The sequence below is a fragment of the Clupea harengus genome, chromosome 12, assembly GCF_900700415.2.
Source record: "Clupea harengus chromosome 12, Ch_v2.0.2, whole genome shotgun sequence".
NCBI lineage: Eukaryota > Metazoa > Chordata > Actinopteri > Clupeiformes > Clupeidae > Clupea > Clupea harengus.
Genome location: NC_045163.1, coordinates 13,195,676 through 13,213,964, shown reverse-complemented (window position 1 = coordinate 13,213,964; position 18,289 = coordinate 13,195,676). Strand labels below are relative to the sequence as shown.

Here is an 18,289-nt window from a genome sequence, read left to right as displayed (position 1 = left end):
TACACTCAAATGCCTGCAGTGGCATAGTGAAGAGAAACCGTCAGATGTGCCTGAATGTACCATTGAGGAGTCTGTATCTGGTCTCCATCCTTTTGACTGTTGCCATGGACAGAATGTATTCTTCCATCTTTATTTCCTTTATTACCCAAAAGTTTATCTTATTTGTTTTGTTTTTATTAACAGTTAATTAGTACTAATCATCTTAATGTAGTATGTAGTACATTGAAGCAGCGACCATAAGAGAAGCCGAAGGTTAAAGACACTCTTACAGCAAGAGGCATGTAATTCAGTCATAGACAAGGGCTTTGGAACTGGACAAACATAAGGCAGCTGGAGCTGCATGGTATCAAGTGTGTTGGTATTCTAAGGTCATGGCCTGCATCTCTTCCACATGACAACCTCCCACCAGAGTGGATAGAGTGAGAGAGGGCCAGCTATTGGACCCAAAGCGATGTTGTGTGGGAATCTAGGGGGGTTAGCAAGTGGGGGGAAACTGTAGGAAACTTAGAGGGTCTGTACTGGAGAGAGGCCCTGAAACATTGCAGGCTATATACCCTTTTGAAATGTAGACTATAGTGTTTGAGGTTTTGTTTCACGGGGCCTGATATGCAACTCCACCCCTAATTATAATCTGTGGATTTGTGAGATGATGACAAAAAATGTCTCAGTGATCATGTTGTTTCTCACTCAGATGACCGGCTCTTCTCAGATAACTCTAGTGATCAGAGACAGTCTTCCGGTGTCTGTGAATAAAAAACAAACCGTATATTGTTCAGGGTTATACGAACCAATGCTTCAGAGGTATTTTCACCCATTTCTCTCCAATCATTTACCTGGCTGCCTGGTCAAGAGAGAGAACCTTTGTTTTTGATGACGGACAAATCTACGGCGATTTAACAAGCGACCCCTTTCATTTAGGTTTGCTCGTTATTGCCCCTTCATGTAACAGGATCCAGCGATTTGAATTTTGCACGAGCGCTAGGCTTCATCCCAAACATCAACAGCACTCTTTGACTCAAAGGACAAAGATCACAAAGAGGGTCTATGTTTTTTCCTCTTTACTTTATTTTCCCATTATATTACATTTAAAGAGAATTTTCCCAAAGATGAAATTTGACTCGACAGCTGACAAAGGTATAAAATAGAGACCCACACTCATTATGTGCAAGCTCACAGACACACAAACATACGTGCAAAAGTGAGCGCATACATACAGACACATCCCTCTAATCAATCAAAAGCTTATTTTAGATATATACATATACAAATCGCTGGCCGAGGTGAAAATGAAGACAGATCAACACAATATAAAATTTAATTTCTTACTTTTAAGGCCAGCCTTTGACTAGTGGGAAAAAACATTGTAGGGCACGAAATGAAATAGAAATTGGGCAAATAGAAATGTTATGCACCAGACATTACGAACAGGGCTTCTCCAGGACCAGCTTCGATTCTTCAACTGACATTCACACACACCCAACACAGCATAGAAAGAAAGAGAGAAGGAAAAAAAAAAAAAAACAGCTCCCACATTTAGCTGAAACATGGAAAATACACACATGAAAAAGTTCACACATCACAGCATCAGTTGGCCCAGCAATCCTTTAACTTCTGACAAAAAGAAAGGCGATTGCACTGGAACGCACGACGGAGCAACTTCTCAGTTGTCCTCTAGAAAAGCTCACGCTCAGATTCCTCTTTTTGGTCATTCCATGAACCACTATCCCATCTTAGTGCTTGACAACGACCAGGCATTCCCGTTAAAATGCCAAGTGTGGTAAGGACCCGTTATAACTTCTGACAGTATTAGGATCCAAAAATAAAATGTAGATCAAATGGCAGAGTTGCATAGTTGAGATTGCCCACGCATTTCTCTGCACGTTATGTATCCGAGTGTCACTTTACTTGCTATGGGTCTGGGATGCATGTTCGACAGCTTGGCTGGTATGAAGTGGCATCACCACTTAGATCTGGCTCAAGGAACACTGCATTGAAATGCTCTAGCGGAACATGGTTTGATGTTGGAATGATTCAATGGTGAACAATTAGAATTTTCCATTGGACAGTTATACTGCTGTGAATGGTGAGCTCATGAGTAGTAACAGTTCTTAAATGCCAGTCAACACTGTTGAGGTTTTTTCCCCCCAGGCGTAAATATGTGCTACATTTGTAACTTAAGAACTCAGGGACTTAAACTGCAGCATGGTTATGGTTGATATGTTAGCAATGTTGATTGCTTGACCGGATTCCAAACACACTGAGAGTAGTTTCAAAGACAATTCAGCGGACATTTGAGGATAAATTTGGGGTCACATTAATAGACCCATAATCATTATCGACTCCTATCAGACGAGATCCTGCTGCCAATTACAAATTACACTCACAGCAAATGTCATATCAAGGAACATAAAGAGATCAAACATGGCCTTAGGGCATCACAAATTTGCTACTCACATTAAAGAACAAAACACACTGAGAACTCCATAAGAAAGTGTAAAATAAGGCACATTTCCTTGGATAATAACTTTGGATTTTTTTTTTCAGACAATAAAAGTCCTGTTTAGAATCGTTAGTGATTCTCACACAAACATTCTTTTGCCAACTTAGGCCTTCTGTTTTAGCATCTAGGCAAAAGTGTCAATTCTGTGTACATTTAAGACATATCTGATTTGTGTGGTGGTTAAATCAACACCTTGTAGAAAACAATAAAAAAAATTAAAAAACCAGAACAAACAAACAAGAAATCACATTTGGAAAGGAAAAAGAAATACATTCACCGACACAAAAATCACCCACCATAGTCATTCCTTCCAAGCACAGTGGGTAACATCCACTAATCATCCACGTGCATCGCACAGGCACCTGAGAGAACTGGCTTGGGATTCTCAGAAGCGATTTCCGTATTGCACTTTTCATGACGCGTGGACACAACAAGGATGTACGTTTCTTGCCACGCCTTCTTTCTGCGCCCAAAGGCAATGGCATGGTGTTTGCAAGTTTTTTGTTCCTCATGGGCCACCATAGCCCACAGAGCTCTCCTTCAACCACACTTCACACCATCTTCACACATTAGCTTGGGGGGGCGGGTAGCTAGCACCAAGGTGCGTGGCTAATTAATACAAAATATAGTTACATCTCTGGAAGGTCGTAGCAAACGCCTGCAGGTCCTTGGGGCTTTTGAGGACTGAACTGATCTGAGGGCTTTGACAGCTCTGGTTGGCTAGCAGCGGGAGGTCAAGCCAGGGGTCCTGGGAGGAAGAGGGGAGGGGAGGGGGGGTCACTGTGGAGAGAGCAGCATGGAGGCTGCAGGGTCGGACAGGGTAAGGAAAGGGGTGAGGGGTTTGTTGTTAAGAGGGGTGTCTGGGGCTCAACTAAGCTCCAGCCGGTATGTGCTGATCTCCATGGGCTTGAGGCTGATCTGGCTCGAGCTCTGCCCGTTCTCTTGGCTGTGCAGCAGGGAGAGAGAGGCCGGCGTCAGCTTCCTCACCGACAGCCCACCAAACAGCTTGTCCACAGAGAGCTGAAAACAACATCCCAGCACATATTAGGCTTATAAATATGTGTGTCTGTGTGTCTGTGTGTCTGTGTGTGTACAGGCAGAACCAAGAAGAGATGTGTGACTGGTTTAAACATGGTTCAGCTCTGAAAACACTATTATATACACACTGCATGTAATTAGCTGGTTTAGAGTCTTCTTTGGGTCAGCTGATTGTCAGGCTACATTGAGATAGCCTTTTCTGCTTAGAAAGCTTCCTATCCGAGTGAAATGACCCAGAAATATTTAAATGGCAGCCATGACAAGAGCTGGTCGAATTCTCTAAATGCTTAGGAAAGGTGCTTCACAATAAGCCCCCCATTTACGGGCTACAATGCCCGCGGGGACACAGTTTCGATTCCGGCCTGCTGTCGTTTCCCGATCCTCTCCCCACCTCTTCACTTCCTGTCCAAAATACTTCACTGTCCTATCCAAATAAAGGCTAAAAAGCCCATAAATAAATCTAAAAAAAAAAAGATGCTTCCTTTCGTATCTCCTTTAGCATTGAGTACAGTGGAGCCCCTTTATGAACATCCTTTACCAATCAATAACCGATCAACAACCGATCAACGTGACCTTTCGTCAGTAACATCTGCCTCCACATAATTAGTAGCCTAGTGTAAGGGCAGTGTAGTAGCCTAGTGTAAGTGCAGTATAGTAGCCTAGTGTAAGTGCAGTGTAGTAGTCTAGTGTAAGTGCAGTGTAGTAGCCTAGTGTAAGTGCAGTGTAGTAGCGTAGTGTAAGTGCAGTGTAGTAGCCTAGTGTAAGTGCAGTGTAGTAGCCTAGTGTAAGTGCAGTGTAGTAGCCTACTGTAAGTGCAGTCGGATTCTCTTAGCACCGCGGTTGTCTTTCCCTAATGATTTCTACTTCACATCTTTCCTTGACCTCATGACGCTTTCCATGGTCAAGGTCAAGAAAAAATGGTTAGGAGAGGACATAGGACGTCATTTTTGTTGACTATCCGACCACAGCCTCAGAGTATTATACAATGTCCTTTGCATAAACCCACACATATTTCCACATTCAAAGTGGCCTACCAAAATTCCAATGCATGGCACAACCCACAACAGAAGGACGCAGCTCATACATCATTCATAGATTCATAGTGAACAACGTTTAATGGAAATAGGGCTGGCATGGGCGGGGTGGTGCTGATGATATGCGGAGCAGGAGAGAGGGGGATCCCCCAGTGTCTTTATGGTGAGAATCCAGAGTGGATCCTTTCAGCAGCTGCCTCTCCACTGAGAAGGGCCCCTTCCCAGAGGCCCCGGCGTGTGTTTATTCTGGGCCGGAGTCACGGCGGTGTCATCAAAACAGCCGAGGAGATAGCATACGAGGAGAGAGGCTTGGGAATTCTGTGCGTAACCGCCCACCCCCCTCCACTCATACACGATTATAAACACACACTCCATCCCTCTTTCACACTCTCTCTCTCACACACACACACACACACACCTTAATGATTAAACCCAAGGCCCTGCTTTCCTTTCATATGACTGGGATGTTTTGGGGGTAAAGTATACCTGTGAGAGAGCTGGGACTGTGGGACACGAGTGGCATCTCATGCCTGCCTGCCTGCCTGCCTGCCTGCCTGCCTGCCTGCCTGCCTGCCTGCCTGCCTGCCTGCCTGCCTGCCTGCCTGCCCCCAGTGAGAGGCTGAGGGAGTGAGCGAATCCTCCACAGCTCCTCTACTTCAAATGTAATTAGGGCGACGGTGATGGAAATGGAAACACAATTACTTCCTTGAGTGTGTGAGAGTGTGTGTGTCCTTCAGTTGGGTAAGTGTATGTGTGTGCGTGTGTTTTGGTTTGGTTTGGTGTGTGTGTGTGTGTGTGTGTGTGTGTGTGTTCTAACCTTGCCACGTGTTGTCGAACACAGTAGGCCAGTGTTCCTGCTGGAGAAGTGGCAGTCAAAGCCTTTTCTGTGCAGAATTAAAGCAGCCTCCTCGGATGGACCTCCCCCCTCATCCTGCACACGCATCGGAGAGAGAGAGAGAGAGAGATGCTGAAACTCTGAAGCTTCCCTCATATAAAACACCCCACTGTTCCCTCCCTGTAAACCACAACACTGGGCCAATTATGGAGGGCACCCCCCCCACACACACACACCTCCACCCCCACCCTCTCTGGGTGTCTCTCCTCAGCTGCTCCTGAGTTCTCCTCTTTCCCTCTGCTGTGCGGTTACTTCAGGTCAACCGGAATGTGGGATGCGCAGCACTGATGTCCCTACCCACCTCCAGCAGACGCACGCTTAAGAGAACATACTCACCTAGAATGAGCTGATGAACTTCGCTGATCCACCTAGAGATGTTTACTCTGCAGTTGCTTTACTCTATTAGTTTATTTGAGATGGTTTAGGGTACATTTAGAGAGATGATACTGTTCAGGAACAGATCTCTTGCTATCTGAAAGTATCAGTAATGGAGACTTAAAAGTTATGTGACTTCAGGACTATGTGTGCATGTGTTACACTATGTGTTAAGGACTATGTGTGCATGTGACTCAAAATTGTCCCTTGCTAGTTAGCAGTGCCATTCCCATGAGAGGGGTCATTTCAGAGGCTAAAGCTATTGCGTGTAGGTAGGTAAACCCTTAGTGTGCGAGGTCCAAGTCTAGATGTTAAAGGTGTTCCATCATCCAGCCTATGGAAGTGTACATTCCTTAATATGCACTCAGCAGTGAAACAGACCACTTATTAAGTAAATTCTTTGTCTGCTCGTCAACTCCCAAACAAGTCTGCTCAAGGAAATGCACCTTGTTTTGTAACCAGGCAGCTGAATGGAGGGCCCATTTGTTTAGTTTTTTTTTGCCCTGGCTCAGAGCTGCCAAGTGCCTTTGAAAAGACCTCGTTGGGAGAGATAAGAGGGAATATTAAAGGAGCTTGCAGCCATTGTGTTAAATGGCTTCATTTACGGGCGTTGTGGTGTGTGTGTGTGTGTGTGTGTATGAGTGTGTGTGTGTGTGTGTGTGTGGGTGCGTGTGTGTGAGGGGCTCTCTGAGTGCATTTGCTTGCTCCCTTTCCTCCCGCAGTCAGTCTGGATGGCCTGCCGGATTGTTTTAATTAATAATTGAATAAATTGGTTTGCAGATTCCCCCCTCCCCTCTGAGCAATTAGGAGGCCATCGCTGACATGGAGAAATGGCACATCAATCAACAGCTAAAACGCACAGCATGAACCAAACTGAATGGAATGGTGGGGGTGTCGCTAGAGGCTGGCTCTACTTCTTCGAGCTTGTGAAGTAGGCTGTTCATTTTATTTTGGTTTTCTATGATAATTTCCGCAAGGGTTAAACATAGTTAGGCTATCAAACTATCATAGTAAAGAAAATATAATTATTACCAGTTCTGTTACATCAATTTTTTCACTGTTAAAGTAACTATACCCATGTGTGCCTCCAATAAAAAGTCTTTGGTATACAAGCTTTTAGCCTTTTCTTGAGTGGTTTTCACAATTTGTTTCCAGTGACTCTACATTTGTACATTTGTGTTCCCTTTAGAGTAAGGTGACTATACGTCCCGTTTTGCCCTGGATAGTCCTGTTTTTCAGCACTTTTTTAAGTGTCCTAACTTATGATAAAAATAAAGTTGTTTACCATATTTCCTCGGTCCTAAAACTTTAATTACGGAGCAATAACAGTAACAAGACAGGGATTATGGGAATGCAGAACAATCCCCCGGTGGCCAGAAATATATTACAATCTAAAGTCTAAACCCTACTTTAGATCTTTTTAAACATACCTCTAGATATGGAAAGCTACTATATAGTAATACATACCTCAGTCCTATCGATATCAAAATTGGAATTGAATTGAATCGAATTGTTAGCTTGTGAATCAGAATCTTAACAAAACAGGGCATCTGTGCCAATACCCAGCCCTACTGAAAAGGCTGAGATGATATTGGAGCTTGAGAGTAAGCCACAAACCCTGCTGAATGGGAGTGCTATGAGGCTTTGGTTTGGTTACATAATGCTTTAGTTCAGTCTGCACTGGAGAGGTAAGAAGAGATGGACAGCTATCGGCTCGGCTCCATCAACACCTCTTGCAGGTGCCCTGCAGCTACCACAGTAACCTAGGATGCCATACACAAGCCACTGATTGAAAACAGGTCCCAGGTGGGGCTAGTTGACTTCAACTTTAAAAATATCTCTAAACAATCCGTCTGAATCTCTCTAATCTGGAAATTGAGACAGAAACCTGCACTAATTGGGATTCAGTAAGAACTGAAGTACCATGCCATGAATAGGACTAAACACCTTGTAAAAAAATAAGTCGATGATATACATTACTGAACAAGACTGCAATTTGATCACAATTCAGGGAGGGAGAAGTGTCAGTGCGTTAATGGCATGAGTGTCTATACTGACTATACTGATGCTAGATGCCGTTTGTGAAATGCAGCACACTGAAGAGTGGCACTGTACCTTAGACTGGATGGTGCGCAGGTTGACCAGGTGGACATCGCAGGGCAGCGAGGACTCCAGAGGAGCATAGGGGGACAGGGGGACCTCAGCCGTGTCCAGGCCGGTCGCCATGGGGATGAGCGGGTGGTTGAGGTGCATGTACAACATGTGACTCAGCAGAGAAGGGAAGCTGTAGGGAGTGCTGGCCTCAGCTTGTGGCTAATGAACACACACACACACACACACACACACACACACACACCCACACAGACGCACACAAAGACACACACACAAAGACAGTCAGACAGACACAGACACAGACACATACCTTATGAAGAGTATACTTATCGTGTTGAAAAGAATACGCTATAAAGGAGTCAGGCTTCCTGGATGTCTGAGTGTTCTGTCCACCCACCCCCCATTCAAGCAGATGCTCTCACAGACGCACGCTTCTCTGAGAGCCTTCAAGTGCTTCTCTGAAAAAAGAAAAAAAAGAACATGCCGGCGGAACCCTACCTCCTCAGTTGAGCTCGTCTTTTCCAGCAGGAGGCGGAATGCGTTGGCGGTGACCTTGTTGTCCAGGACGCCCTGGCCGAGGCCTCGGTTATCATCCTGGTTGAGCCTCCGGTCCAGAATAACTTCCAGCTGGCCTGAACAGGGGCACACAGAAGCAGACTCCGTTTAGGTATTTTTTCTGCTGATGCTCTGACGTTTTCGGCGTCTTCATCCAACTCAGTAATTGGCCCCTCCGTAACTGCCCTGGGTCAGTTGAAGCGGTTTCCATCCAGAAGCAGGGACTGAAGGCACCCAACAGATACTGATAAGGCCCATCTACAATGCCAACGATAACTAGAACAATAACTGTAAAAACTACAGTTTTAAATATCGCTCTAGCTCATAACAATGGCAACGTCCACACCACTGTAACAATAATGACATGAAGAATGATATCGTTGGGCATCACTTTTAGAGCGATTGTGTGAACAATAAAAAACTGAGAGCCAGTCAGAATCCATCGAATTTTAAAGGCATCCCATTATCTGAGATGTTTTCCCCAAAGGTGGTCAGTGTGGACGCTCATATTGTTACAGTTACAGTGGTGATTATCGTTATTGTTGGCAGTGTGGACAGTCCTTTAGGCTTGCAATTTAATAGGCAAGCATGGGGCCTATTCCATTTAAGTGTGACTCAATGCTATGCTCCCCACATTTGTGAGAAAGTGGCATATATGTCTGGATGGTGTGTTTGTGAGACTTTCTGAGAGAGTCTGTGTATGTGTGTGAGTGTGTGTGTGTGTGTGTGTGTGTGTGTATGCGTGCCTGTGTCTGAGTGAGAGAGTGAGTGAGTGAGTGAGTGAGTGAGTGAGTGAGTGAGTGTGTGTGTGTGTGTGTGTGTGTGAGTGACCGTTTGAATGTGTGTGTGTGTGTGTGTGTGAGTAAGTGACCGTTTGAATGTGTGTGTGTGTGTGTGTGTGTGTGTGTGTGTGTGTGTGTGTGTGTTTGTGTGTGTGTGTTTGTGTGTGTGTGTGTGTGGGGGGGGTTCCTGAATGGGTCATTAAACTATAGGGGAGCAGGAGTGAGGGGAGGGGAGGGATGGTTGGATAGGTTTAGTGGGGGCCCTCACCGCTCCGCAGGCTGCTGGCCCCCAGTGACTGGGCCGAGAGCAGGCTGAGCCTGAAGCTGGGGTCCTGCAGGTAGGCCATGCTGCTCATGGGGTAGAAGTTAGCCTGCAGAGGGAGCTTGGCCATCGTCCGCCTGGGCTGGATCTGTCCAACGTGTCCATAAACAAGACAAAGCAGAGCAAAGGAGAGCAAGGGTGAGAATGAGCTATGCACCAACACACACACACACACACACACAGACACACACCCACTTGTGCAGACATCACAGAGGGGGATACGTATAATGAAGGGTGTGCCTGCGAGCGAGTGACAGAGAGAGAGAGAGAGAGAGAGAGAGAGAAAGAGAGAACTCATAAAAGTACAGATATGGGTAGGCAGACTGATAGAGGGGAGAAAGGAGGATGTGAAAGAAAAAGACCCAGTACTCCCAGTACCCCATTCCCACTCCCACTGAACGGCGGTTATTTGTCGCTATTATGCTGTGATTGTAGACGTGTGGGAATGGGAGTAAAATGGTAAAGTCGAACCGTTAATCTCCAGACAACCTAGTGACTTTAACAATAATCTTCTGCCATGGCGCCAGTGGGCATTGGAACCATATGGATAAACATGTTGTGACTGGTCGTGACGGTGCTCATGGTGACATAAAAGATGATTCAGTGCGACGTAACAAAATAAATGTTCAGAAGCAGGAAGAGAACTCTCTCAACAGAGACGTGACTCATCTCACCTGGTGCCATGTGGCTAGCGTCTAGCTACTAGCTAGCTAATGTCTCAGCTTGGGTTTTTAGCAACAATCTGGATTTGCCGGTTTACACAGATCATGGCGTAAGCACTCTGTAGTGTTCAGTAATGTACTGTCAGATGGGAATACACGACAACTGAGACTTGACCGTTATGGCAGACTGAGCGGGAATGAAAATGTGTTATCTACTCTGTGTTGCTTTTAATCTGATACATTAATGGGTTTCATTTGTGAAAGGGGCTCAGAGAGAGATTTCAAAATATGGGTTGGAAGTCAGAGAGAGAAAAAAAAGGGGAAATAATATACTTTTTTAAACTCTCAAAGGAGAGGGGAAAAACTACAAGTTGAGCAGAGGGGGAAATGGAATAGCTTTAGAGGCATTATGTTCTAAGGCATGTTTGTAAGAGGTGGCAAAGAATCTTATGGAGATCAAAAGGAAATCTCCTCAAGCCCTGGAGCTCCCACACTCCCAACCACCCAGGAAGAGGGAGAGTGGGAGTCTCCAAATCTTTACATGGACATGCCGGTTTTGGTGATAACATAATTAAATGTTGATTGTTGCTAATCACCTTTAATTCTCCACTGACAAGTATGTGAGTCAGAGAAGAAATGAAGGATTTCATGAAGTGAGATTTATTTTTCCTTAAATGTGAGTGGATCAGGATGACAGACACCTGTCCACACTCAGTGAGGTTTTGAGCGGTAAACAATGCATGAAATTCAATTCTGTTTTTAATTTGAATCTTTTAAAATTTCCATTTGATCTTTTTAAATGTGGAAAAAAGGTAGAATTCGTTTGAGGTTTCTCAGCACCGTGGGATTCAACCTTGTTTTACACTTATGACTCACAAGTTGCAGAAGAGACACCTACATTTTGGTTGATTAAAACCTAGTCAGTGAGTACGTACATGCTGATGAGGTACAAGATGTCATGAACAGTAAGAACATTGCTCTGAGCGCACACACACACACCACGGAACACTCAACCCCTTTGTCACCTCTACTTAAACATTCTGCGTCACTGTAAGGTGTGCGTCCTAACGGGTCAATTGATGTGTGAGGGTAATCTTCGACGCTACCCGACTCGAGAATCCTGGGGGGAAAACCTGTGGAGGCTTAGGTGAAGAGGGTGTTGGGGAGATCATTCTGTGTCATGTCTGAGATCACAACAGTCGAGCTTTTGATCCTTGTTTGATCTGGTTGAGGAAATGAATTCACTCTTGCGTCAAATAAAAGAGAGTGGGGAATAAAAAAAATTATGTGAAAGACGTGTGTGTGTGTCTGTGCCTGTATGTGTGTGTGTGTGTGTGTGTGTGTGTGTGTGTGTGTGTCTGTGTGTGAGAGAGAGAGACAGACAGACTGCACACAGAGAAAGATGTACTTAGGTATGTATTAAATAGTTACCTGGAACCCATTGAGATCTGTAAAGAATCGATCTTTGCTGTTCAGGTCTGATGTTATCCTCATTGCAATTTCACGGTTGAACTCCCCCCTTATATCCACAGAGTTACAGATCTCTGCCACCTGGCCCTCCACACCTGAGGGGGGGGGGGGGGGGGGGATTAAAAAGTTGGTACGGGCTACAGAACCAGTTTTGTCCTCCATCTTGGCCACCCCTGGCACAGTAACAATGTGTCTGACTCCGTTATCAGGGTCAGCCGCAATTAAATCTACCCTTGGTACACAAGAGCAGTGTACAGGTCGCTCTGGGTAAATGGATCCTAGGTAAACTGGAGCTTATTCAGACTTTGAATGCATATGGAAATATATTCAGAAACCAGAACAAATACATTGCGACAGAACACTTGAAGGAGCAGTGTAGCATAACCAGCAGGATTTAGGGCTATTTGGAAACTGGACCTTTGTTAGCATCCAGACATATCACACACTCCTCTCATGTATAAACAAATGCAGACTTATCTAAATGTGTCTTCACTGCAGTGTCTTTCATGTACTGCATTGAGACAGATACTAACAGATACTCCTTGTAGACCCCATACCTTATATCCAGCCTTCAATCTTCTGACAGTGCTGGTGAATAAGTACATTCTTATTTAGGGGCCAAAAACACTGTGGGCAATTTAAACCCACAAGGTGTTTAATCAGCGACCAAGTCAATTCGTTCTCCTATGGAGGATCTAAAATAGAAGACTCTTTTTTGACAATTTATGGAAGAAACGTCTCACCTTGTTTGGCAACCACATCTCTACCTAGTTTAATTAGTCTTGAGGGAGCAAAACAAATTTGGCCTACTTCTTTTTTTTTCTCGCAACTGTTTATCAAAGAATGCGAAGAATGGCTTTAACATACAGCCCACCGTATTTCAAAAGCCCCCAGCGCCTTTCAAGCGGAAAATAAAAACAAATCCAAGGTTAGGCGTTTGCGCTTGTTAGAGGAAAAGAGGAGAAGCTGAAGAGGAGTTCAAGGGGAGAGCTAAATTAAGGCACCCTCCCGGTGCTCGCTATCCCCCGATGCGGCGCTGAGAGGACCGGCTGGGAAGCCAGCCGGGAAACAAACACCAAATCACTCTCCAGCCTCGCCTCGCCTCGACGTTAAAATGGACAGAGGAAAAAAAGAGAGGATAAACCAAAAAAAAAAGAAAAGTATTGTGTTGGAAAAGAAGGGGCTAGGCGCCTTCTCTTTTATCAGACTGTTTTCTGGCCACCTGTCTGTCTCTAACTCTCCGTCTGTCTGTCTGTCTGTCTGTCTGTCTGTCTGTCGTGGTTCTCTCTTTATAGCTCTGCCTCTCTCTCTATAGCTCTCCCTCTGTCCTTCTCTCCACCTGTCTCTTTGTCCTTCTGTCTATCCATCGCTCTTGGTCTCTCTGTCTGTCTCTCTCTCTCTCTCTATTGTACCCCACCTGTCTGTGTGTCTGTCCCCCTCCGCCCCCTCTCCCCAACCCAACCACAGCACTACCCCTCAATGACAGTTCTCTGCTTTCTCTGTGAGTAAACATGGCCGCAGCCTGGGTCCCAGGGGTTGCTGTAGCAGTCTGCTGCCTGTGATTGCTCTGCTCCGGCTGCTGCTGTTTGGATGGGTTTGTGTGTGTGTTTGTATCCATATGTGGGTTTTCAGTCATTTATTTTTGTGTGTTTGCGCGTGTGTATGTGAGTGGGTGTGTGTGCCCATACGTGTATGTTTTCATGTATGTGTGGTGTGTGTGCATGTAGTGCATGTAGTGTGTGTGTGTGTGTGTGTGTGTGTGTGTGTGTGTGTGTGTGTGTGTCTAAGGCTGTGGTTGCTGCTGGAACACACGCGGCTCCAACCCTCCCAGGGGGTTGTTAAGAAAGCAGAGGAGGTAAAGTGGCAGCCTGCCGCACTCCCCCCCCTACCCGGTCCTCCCCCTGTCTCGCTCCCTCCCCTGCTTCAGCAGGAGGCAGTTTCTGGACTGCTACTCAACTATCAAGCACACTGAAGCCACTGAGTCCACAGTGTGCAGGGCTCTATAGCACACTCTCATACACAGAGCCAACATGGCTGATAGTGAATTTAAATTGAATTTTTGCTTTTTTGTTTGAATTTGACACTTGAAAGAGTTTGATTCTATGTGACAGTCTACACTTTATGAAGCCAGCAGAGTGTTTTCTTCTTGGGATTCTTTCATGTGTTTCTATATAAAGAGAGAGAAAATGATTTCGAGGCTGAGCTTATGGAGTTATTATCCAGTGGCTATAGGTCTCAGACTGGCTCTGGAAAGCAGGGAGCCAGCAGAGCAGAACAGCTGAGCCTGAGCATGAATAGGCTGATTAAATACAAATAAATGCACACACACACACACATACACTCGCATGCACACAGACACACACGTACACACACACCGATGCAGAAACACACACACACACACACACACACACACACACACATACATACACACGTACGCAGAAACACACACACACACACACACACACACACACACACACATACGTTCGTAGAAACACACAGACAGACACAACAGACACACACACACACACAAACACACAAACACTCCTTACCCTGGATGTGGTAGAGGCGCACAGTGTGTGTGATGTGTGATAGGGTGGTGGTGACTTCCGAGAACACAGAGCCCTTGGTGACTCTGATCACTGGCGGCCTGGATGAGCTGAATGGCTGTTTGGGGGTGGGGGGAATCAACGAGAATCAAATCAGCCTCATAAATTCACCCTCACAGCAGCATCACAGACGTCTTGAGAGAATTACGCAAGCTGTCTGGACCTATTCACTGCATTCACTTTTTTGTGTGGCGCGGGAGTGTATGGTTTTCTGTGTGTGTGTGTGTGTGTGTGTGAGCTCATGGCTCTGGCAAAGAACTCTCCAACAACCTTCACAAACTTAAAAACACAGACTCGAGTCGAACAGACTGTCTAGATGATAGGGATAATACTAACGTCTGCCTCCCTTTGAGAAAATGGATGTATATGAAAACACTTGGTCGGTTGGGGGACCTGTATTAATCTATCCAGCTCTTATACAATCTGTCATCAGTCAATACACGTCTACAGAAAACACAGGGGACATGCCAAAGGGGGTATTTAAGCTGAAGCTGCTAACTCTAATGCACAAGGTGTGGGAAAACTGGATAAACGCTGTCTTCAGCCAGTCTCTCCAGCCTCCCCAGTGTAAGACAAACCATATGCTGACACCGTATCAGCATGCAGCTGAATAAGTGGTGATGGCTTTGTCATTGATCTCTAAATAAAAATAGTTTCTCTTTAGATTCCCCACAAACAACGCTGTCAGGTGCGTAGAGGCTAGATGAGGGCTACTGTACCGCTGCACACAACAGATTGATTTATTACATGATGCTGTAACCAAACATATGTCATCTGTGCACTGTGATGACATAAAGGTGCATAAAGGACTATAAAGACTGTAAGTCCAAGCTTGTTCATTCAGCCGTAGTTAAAGGTATAGCCCATGTCCAGCATGTGGACTGATGGAGTAGATCTGGGTGTTTTGGTAGAGACTTGTCCTGTATGAACATTTTAAACCGCTATTAAATGATTGAAAACAACTATGCGCATATTCTAGCTGTTTGTTTTGGCTTGCGGTTTGATCTTTGATTTCTTACTCTGCGTGGGGCCCGCTTTCTATTTTGAAAGATGTGTTTGACCCAATATCTACGTCACATCAATGTTCCTGACCACTTGTCATACAAAGCAGCATACATTAATAGCATACATATAATAAAATGATAATAAACATATCATACGTCATAACACCTCCAATGACATGAGCACATAGAGGAATGAAGACACACAGGAGAATTAATTCAACAGTGGCAGTACAAACTGATGACCAGCAGTGGCACAGCATCGGCCGGCAAACTAGCCGGCGTGGTGGGGTATTTACCGTGGCCTCCCCACCGGGCAGGAACAGGTACGCCCCGCTCTTGTCCTTCTTGCTGGTGGTGCCGTACCAGACGAACTCCACTTTGATCTGTTGCTCCACACCATCCTCCTTCAGCCTCAGTCTCTGTGGGGTGGAGGGTGTTTTTTTAAAGGGGGAGAGAGAAAACAACACAGACTTTAGCTGATGAGGCGACATGAAAGCAAGAGCTATGCTGTGCAGCGGCAGTGCTTACAAAGCCCTCAGGCTCTCTATCTCTCTCTCTCTCTCTCTCTCTCTCTCTCTCTCTCTCTCTCTCTCTCTCTTTCTGCCTCTCTCTCTCTTTCTGCCTCTCTCTCTCTCTCTGCCTCTCTTTCTCTTTCTGGGTTGGTTCTGAAGACGGTGCTTTTCTCTTTCCCTCTCTGCGTTGTTATGCGTGTGTGCATTAGCGAACGAGAGAGGGAGTCAACCAGAGAGGCAGCCTTAATTAATCCCGATTAATCGCAAGAAGTGATTAGAGGAGACTAAGAGTCAGTGTGAGTACGACAAAAGTGAGTGTGTGTGTGTGTGTGTGTGCATGTAAGAGAGTAATCAACAAGCATACATTTACTAAATTGATTAAGTACATTAAGCAACTAGGTTGAGTGCATGGCTAGACTGAGCAAATGTGTAAGAGGGAGAAAATCGGTATAAGATGGTCAAGTGTGTGTCTGTGTCTGTCTGTCTGTGTGTGTGTGTGTGTGTGTGTGTGTGTGTGTGTGTGTGTGTGTGTGTGTGTGTGTGTGTGTGTGTGTGTGTGTGTGTGTGTGTGTGTGTGTGTGTGTGTGTGTGTGTGCGTGAGTGTGTGTGTGTGTGTGTGTGTGTGCATGTGAGAGAGAGAGAGAGAAAGATAGAGAGAATCTCCCTAGCTGAAAGAAAGACTGCATGTGTTAAAAAAGGAAAGTGTATGTGGAAGTATGAGTGTGAGTGCGTAAGTGAAGTATCTGTGAGAGTCACAAGTGGAGACGCATGAAGACGTGGTCAGCTGTGTCACCTCCAGGAGGCCGGTGGAGGGGGAGATCTTGAGCTGCAGGTGGGCGTTCTCAATGATGATGGGCTCGGTCTCGACCTGGGACTTGGCCACGTGGAAGTCTTCAGCGCCTTTGATTGACAGCTCGTTGCCCTGCTGCAGGACCACATACTGAGAGAGTTCTGTCTGCAGCTCCGCCCCCTCAGAGAGCTGGTACACACTCAGTCCCAGAGCGGGCACCTGTGCTACAAAAGACAACTGTGTACGCACACACACATACACGGGCACATACACGCACACGCACGTGTACATACACACGCACAAACACGCGCACGCACACAGAAAGGAAACAAAATAGGTTATTAAATGACCAGTGGTGACAGTTTGGTCAAAAAACACCAGTTATCAGTTATCAGCAGGACACATAAGGAATTGTTACTCTGTAATTACCTCGAATGAGAATGATAGTTACAATTTTATGAAACAACATAATGATGATTCAGAATGATGAATCGTGTTTGTCCACGTGTGTGTGTGTGTGTGTGTGTGTGTGTGTGTGTGTGTGTCTGTTCATACCTGGTAGGCCTCTTTTGACACTTGGGTGGTGTCCTCCCATACGGCGCTGACTTGAACTCTGACCAGCTGACCGTAAGTGTTGAGCACGCGCACATGAGGAGTGTTCACGTACACGGTTACCACGGACGACCGCGCCTGGTCTGCCGGATTGTAGATGACTAGGGACCTGATGGAGGGAGCAGCACACGCACACACACGCACACACACACACACACACACACACACACACACACACACACACACACACACACACACACACACACACACACACACACACACACACACACACACACACACACACACACACACACACACACACACACACACAACCTGTAAACAGCTGCATATGAAGCACATAACCAGGATCTGGCTAAAAAACACACAGGCAGGAAAAAGCCTGCTGAAAGCCTGAGGCATTGAGTTGAGCTTGGTAATATGAACTGTGCTGTGTTGATGTAAATTAAGACCATGTCCACTCTGATATGGAAAAGGCAAAACAAACAAGCAAAGGATCAGGCTTGGAGAGCTAGAGGCAGGTGCATGGGAGCGTGTCAAACGCCATGAAGTGCACCTTACGTTTGAAACACTCATGCATGGGGAGACACACCATCGCTTCTCCACTTGCACACACACGCACAAATGCAATAACCAAACTCCCTCCCGCATCACATGGCACTGTGGCAGTGACAGATAGATTGTGGGACGGCGTGCCGTGTAACTGCCATACACCGTAAAGTCGGGGGAACCATAATCATCCTCGTTACAGTACTATCATGTCACAACATTCAAAGACCCCTCAAGTTCAAGTGGACTGCAAAGGCTACGGCCGTCTGTCTAAATCACACACTTAACAGCCTCACCAACAGCCCTCTGCGTAATCGCTTCCTGTAAAAGAAGTGTAGAGGGGACATGACATGCATTATGTCGGGGTGAGAGGTCGACGGCACTTCATGGCACAAGCTGGTTAGTACTTCATAACGCGTTCAAGTGCCGCGATACCGAAATAATAATATATGACACTAACCATGCTTTATGATGGGGAACGTTCCAGAGTCAAGAGACGGAATTTCATGCCAC

General features: G+C 45.7%; 1 protein-coding gene across 1 annotated transcript in view; it reads right to left on the bottom strand.

Moving 5' to 3' along the window:
- Positions 1–1,287: 1,287 nt before the first annotated feature.
- Positions 1,288–18,289, bottom strand: part of man2a1 (mannosidase, alpha, class 2A, member 1) — a 48,730-nt gene continuing 31,728 nt past the window's right edge. The window contains exons 13-22 of the mRNA XM_012817182.3: positions 17,213–17,378; positions 16,661–16,894; positions 15,652–15,774; positions 14,295–14,409; positions 11,707–11,840; positions 9,560–9,701; positions 8,453–8,586; positions 7,958–8,155; positions 5,390–5,503; positions 1,288–3,520 (exon numbers count right to left, since the gene is read on the bottom strand). Of these exons, the coding sequence (XP_012672636.1) occupies positions 3,368–3,520; positions 5,390–5,503; positions 7,958–8,155; positions 8,453–8,586; positions 9,560–9,701; positions 11,707–11,840; positions 14,295–14,409; positions 15,652–15,774; positions 16,661–16,894; positions 17,213–17,378 (1,513 nt within the window). The 3' untranslated portion in view covers positions 1,288–3,367. The remainder of the gene's footprint in view (positions 3,521–5,389; positions 5,504–7,957; positions 8,156–8,452; positions 8,587–9,559; positions 9,702–11,706; positions 11,841–14,294; positions 14,410–15,651; positions 15,775–16,660; positions 16,895–17,212; positions 17,379–18,289) is intronic.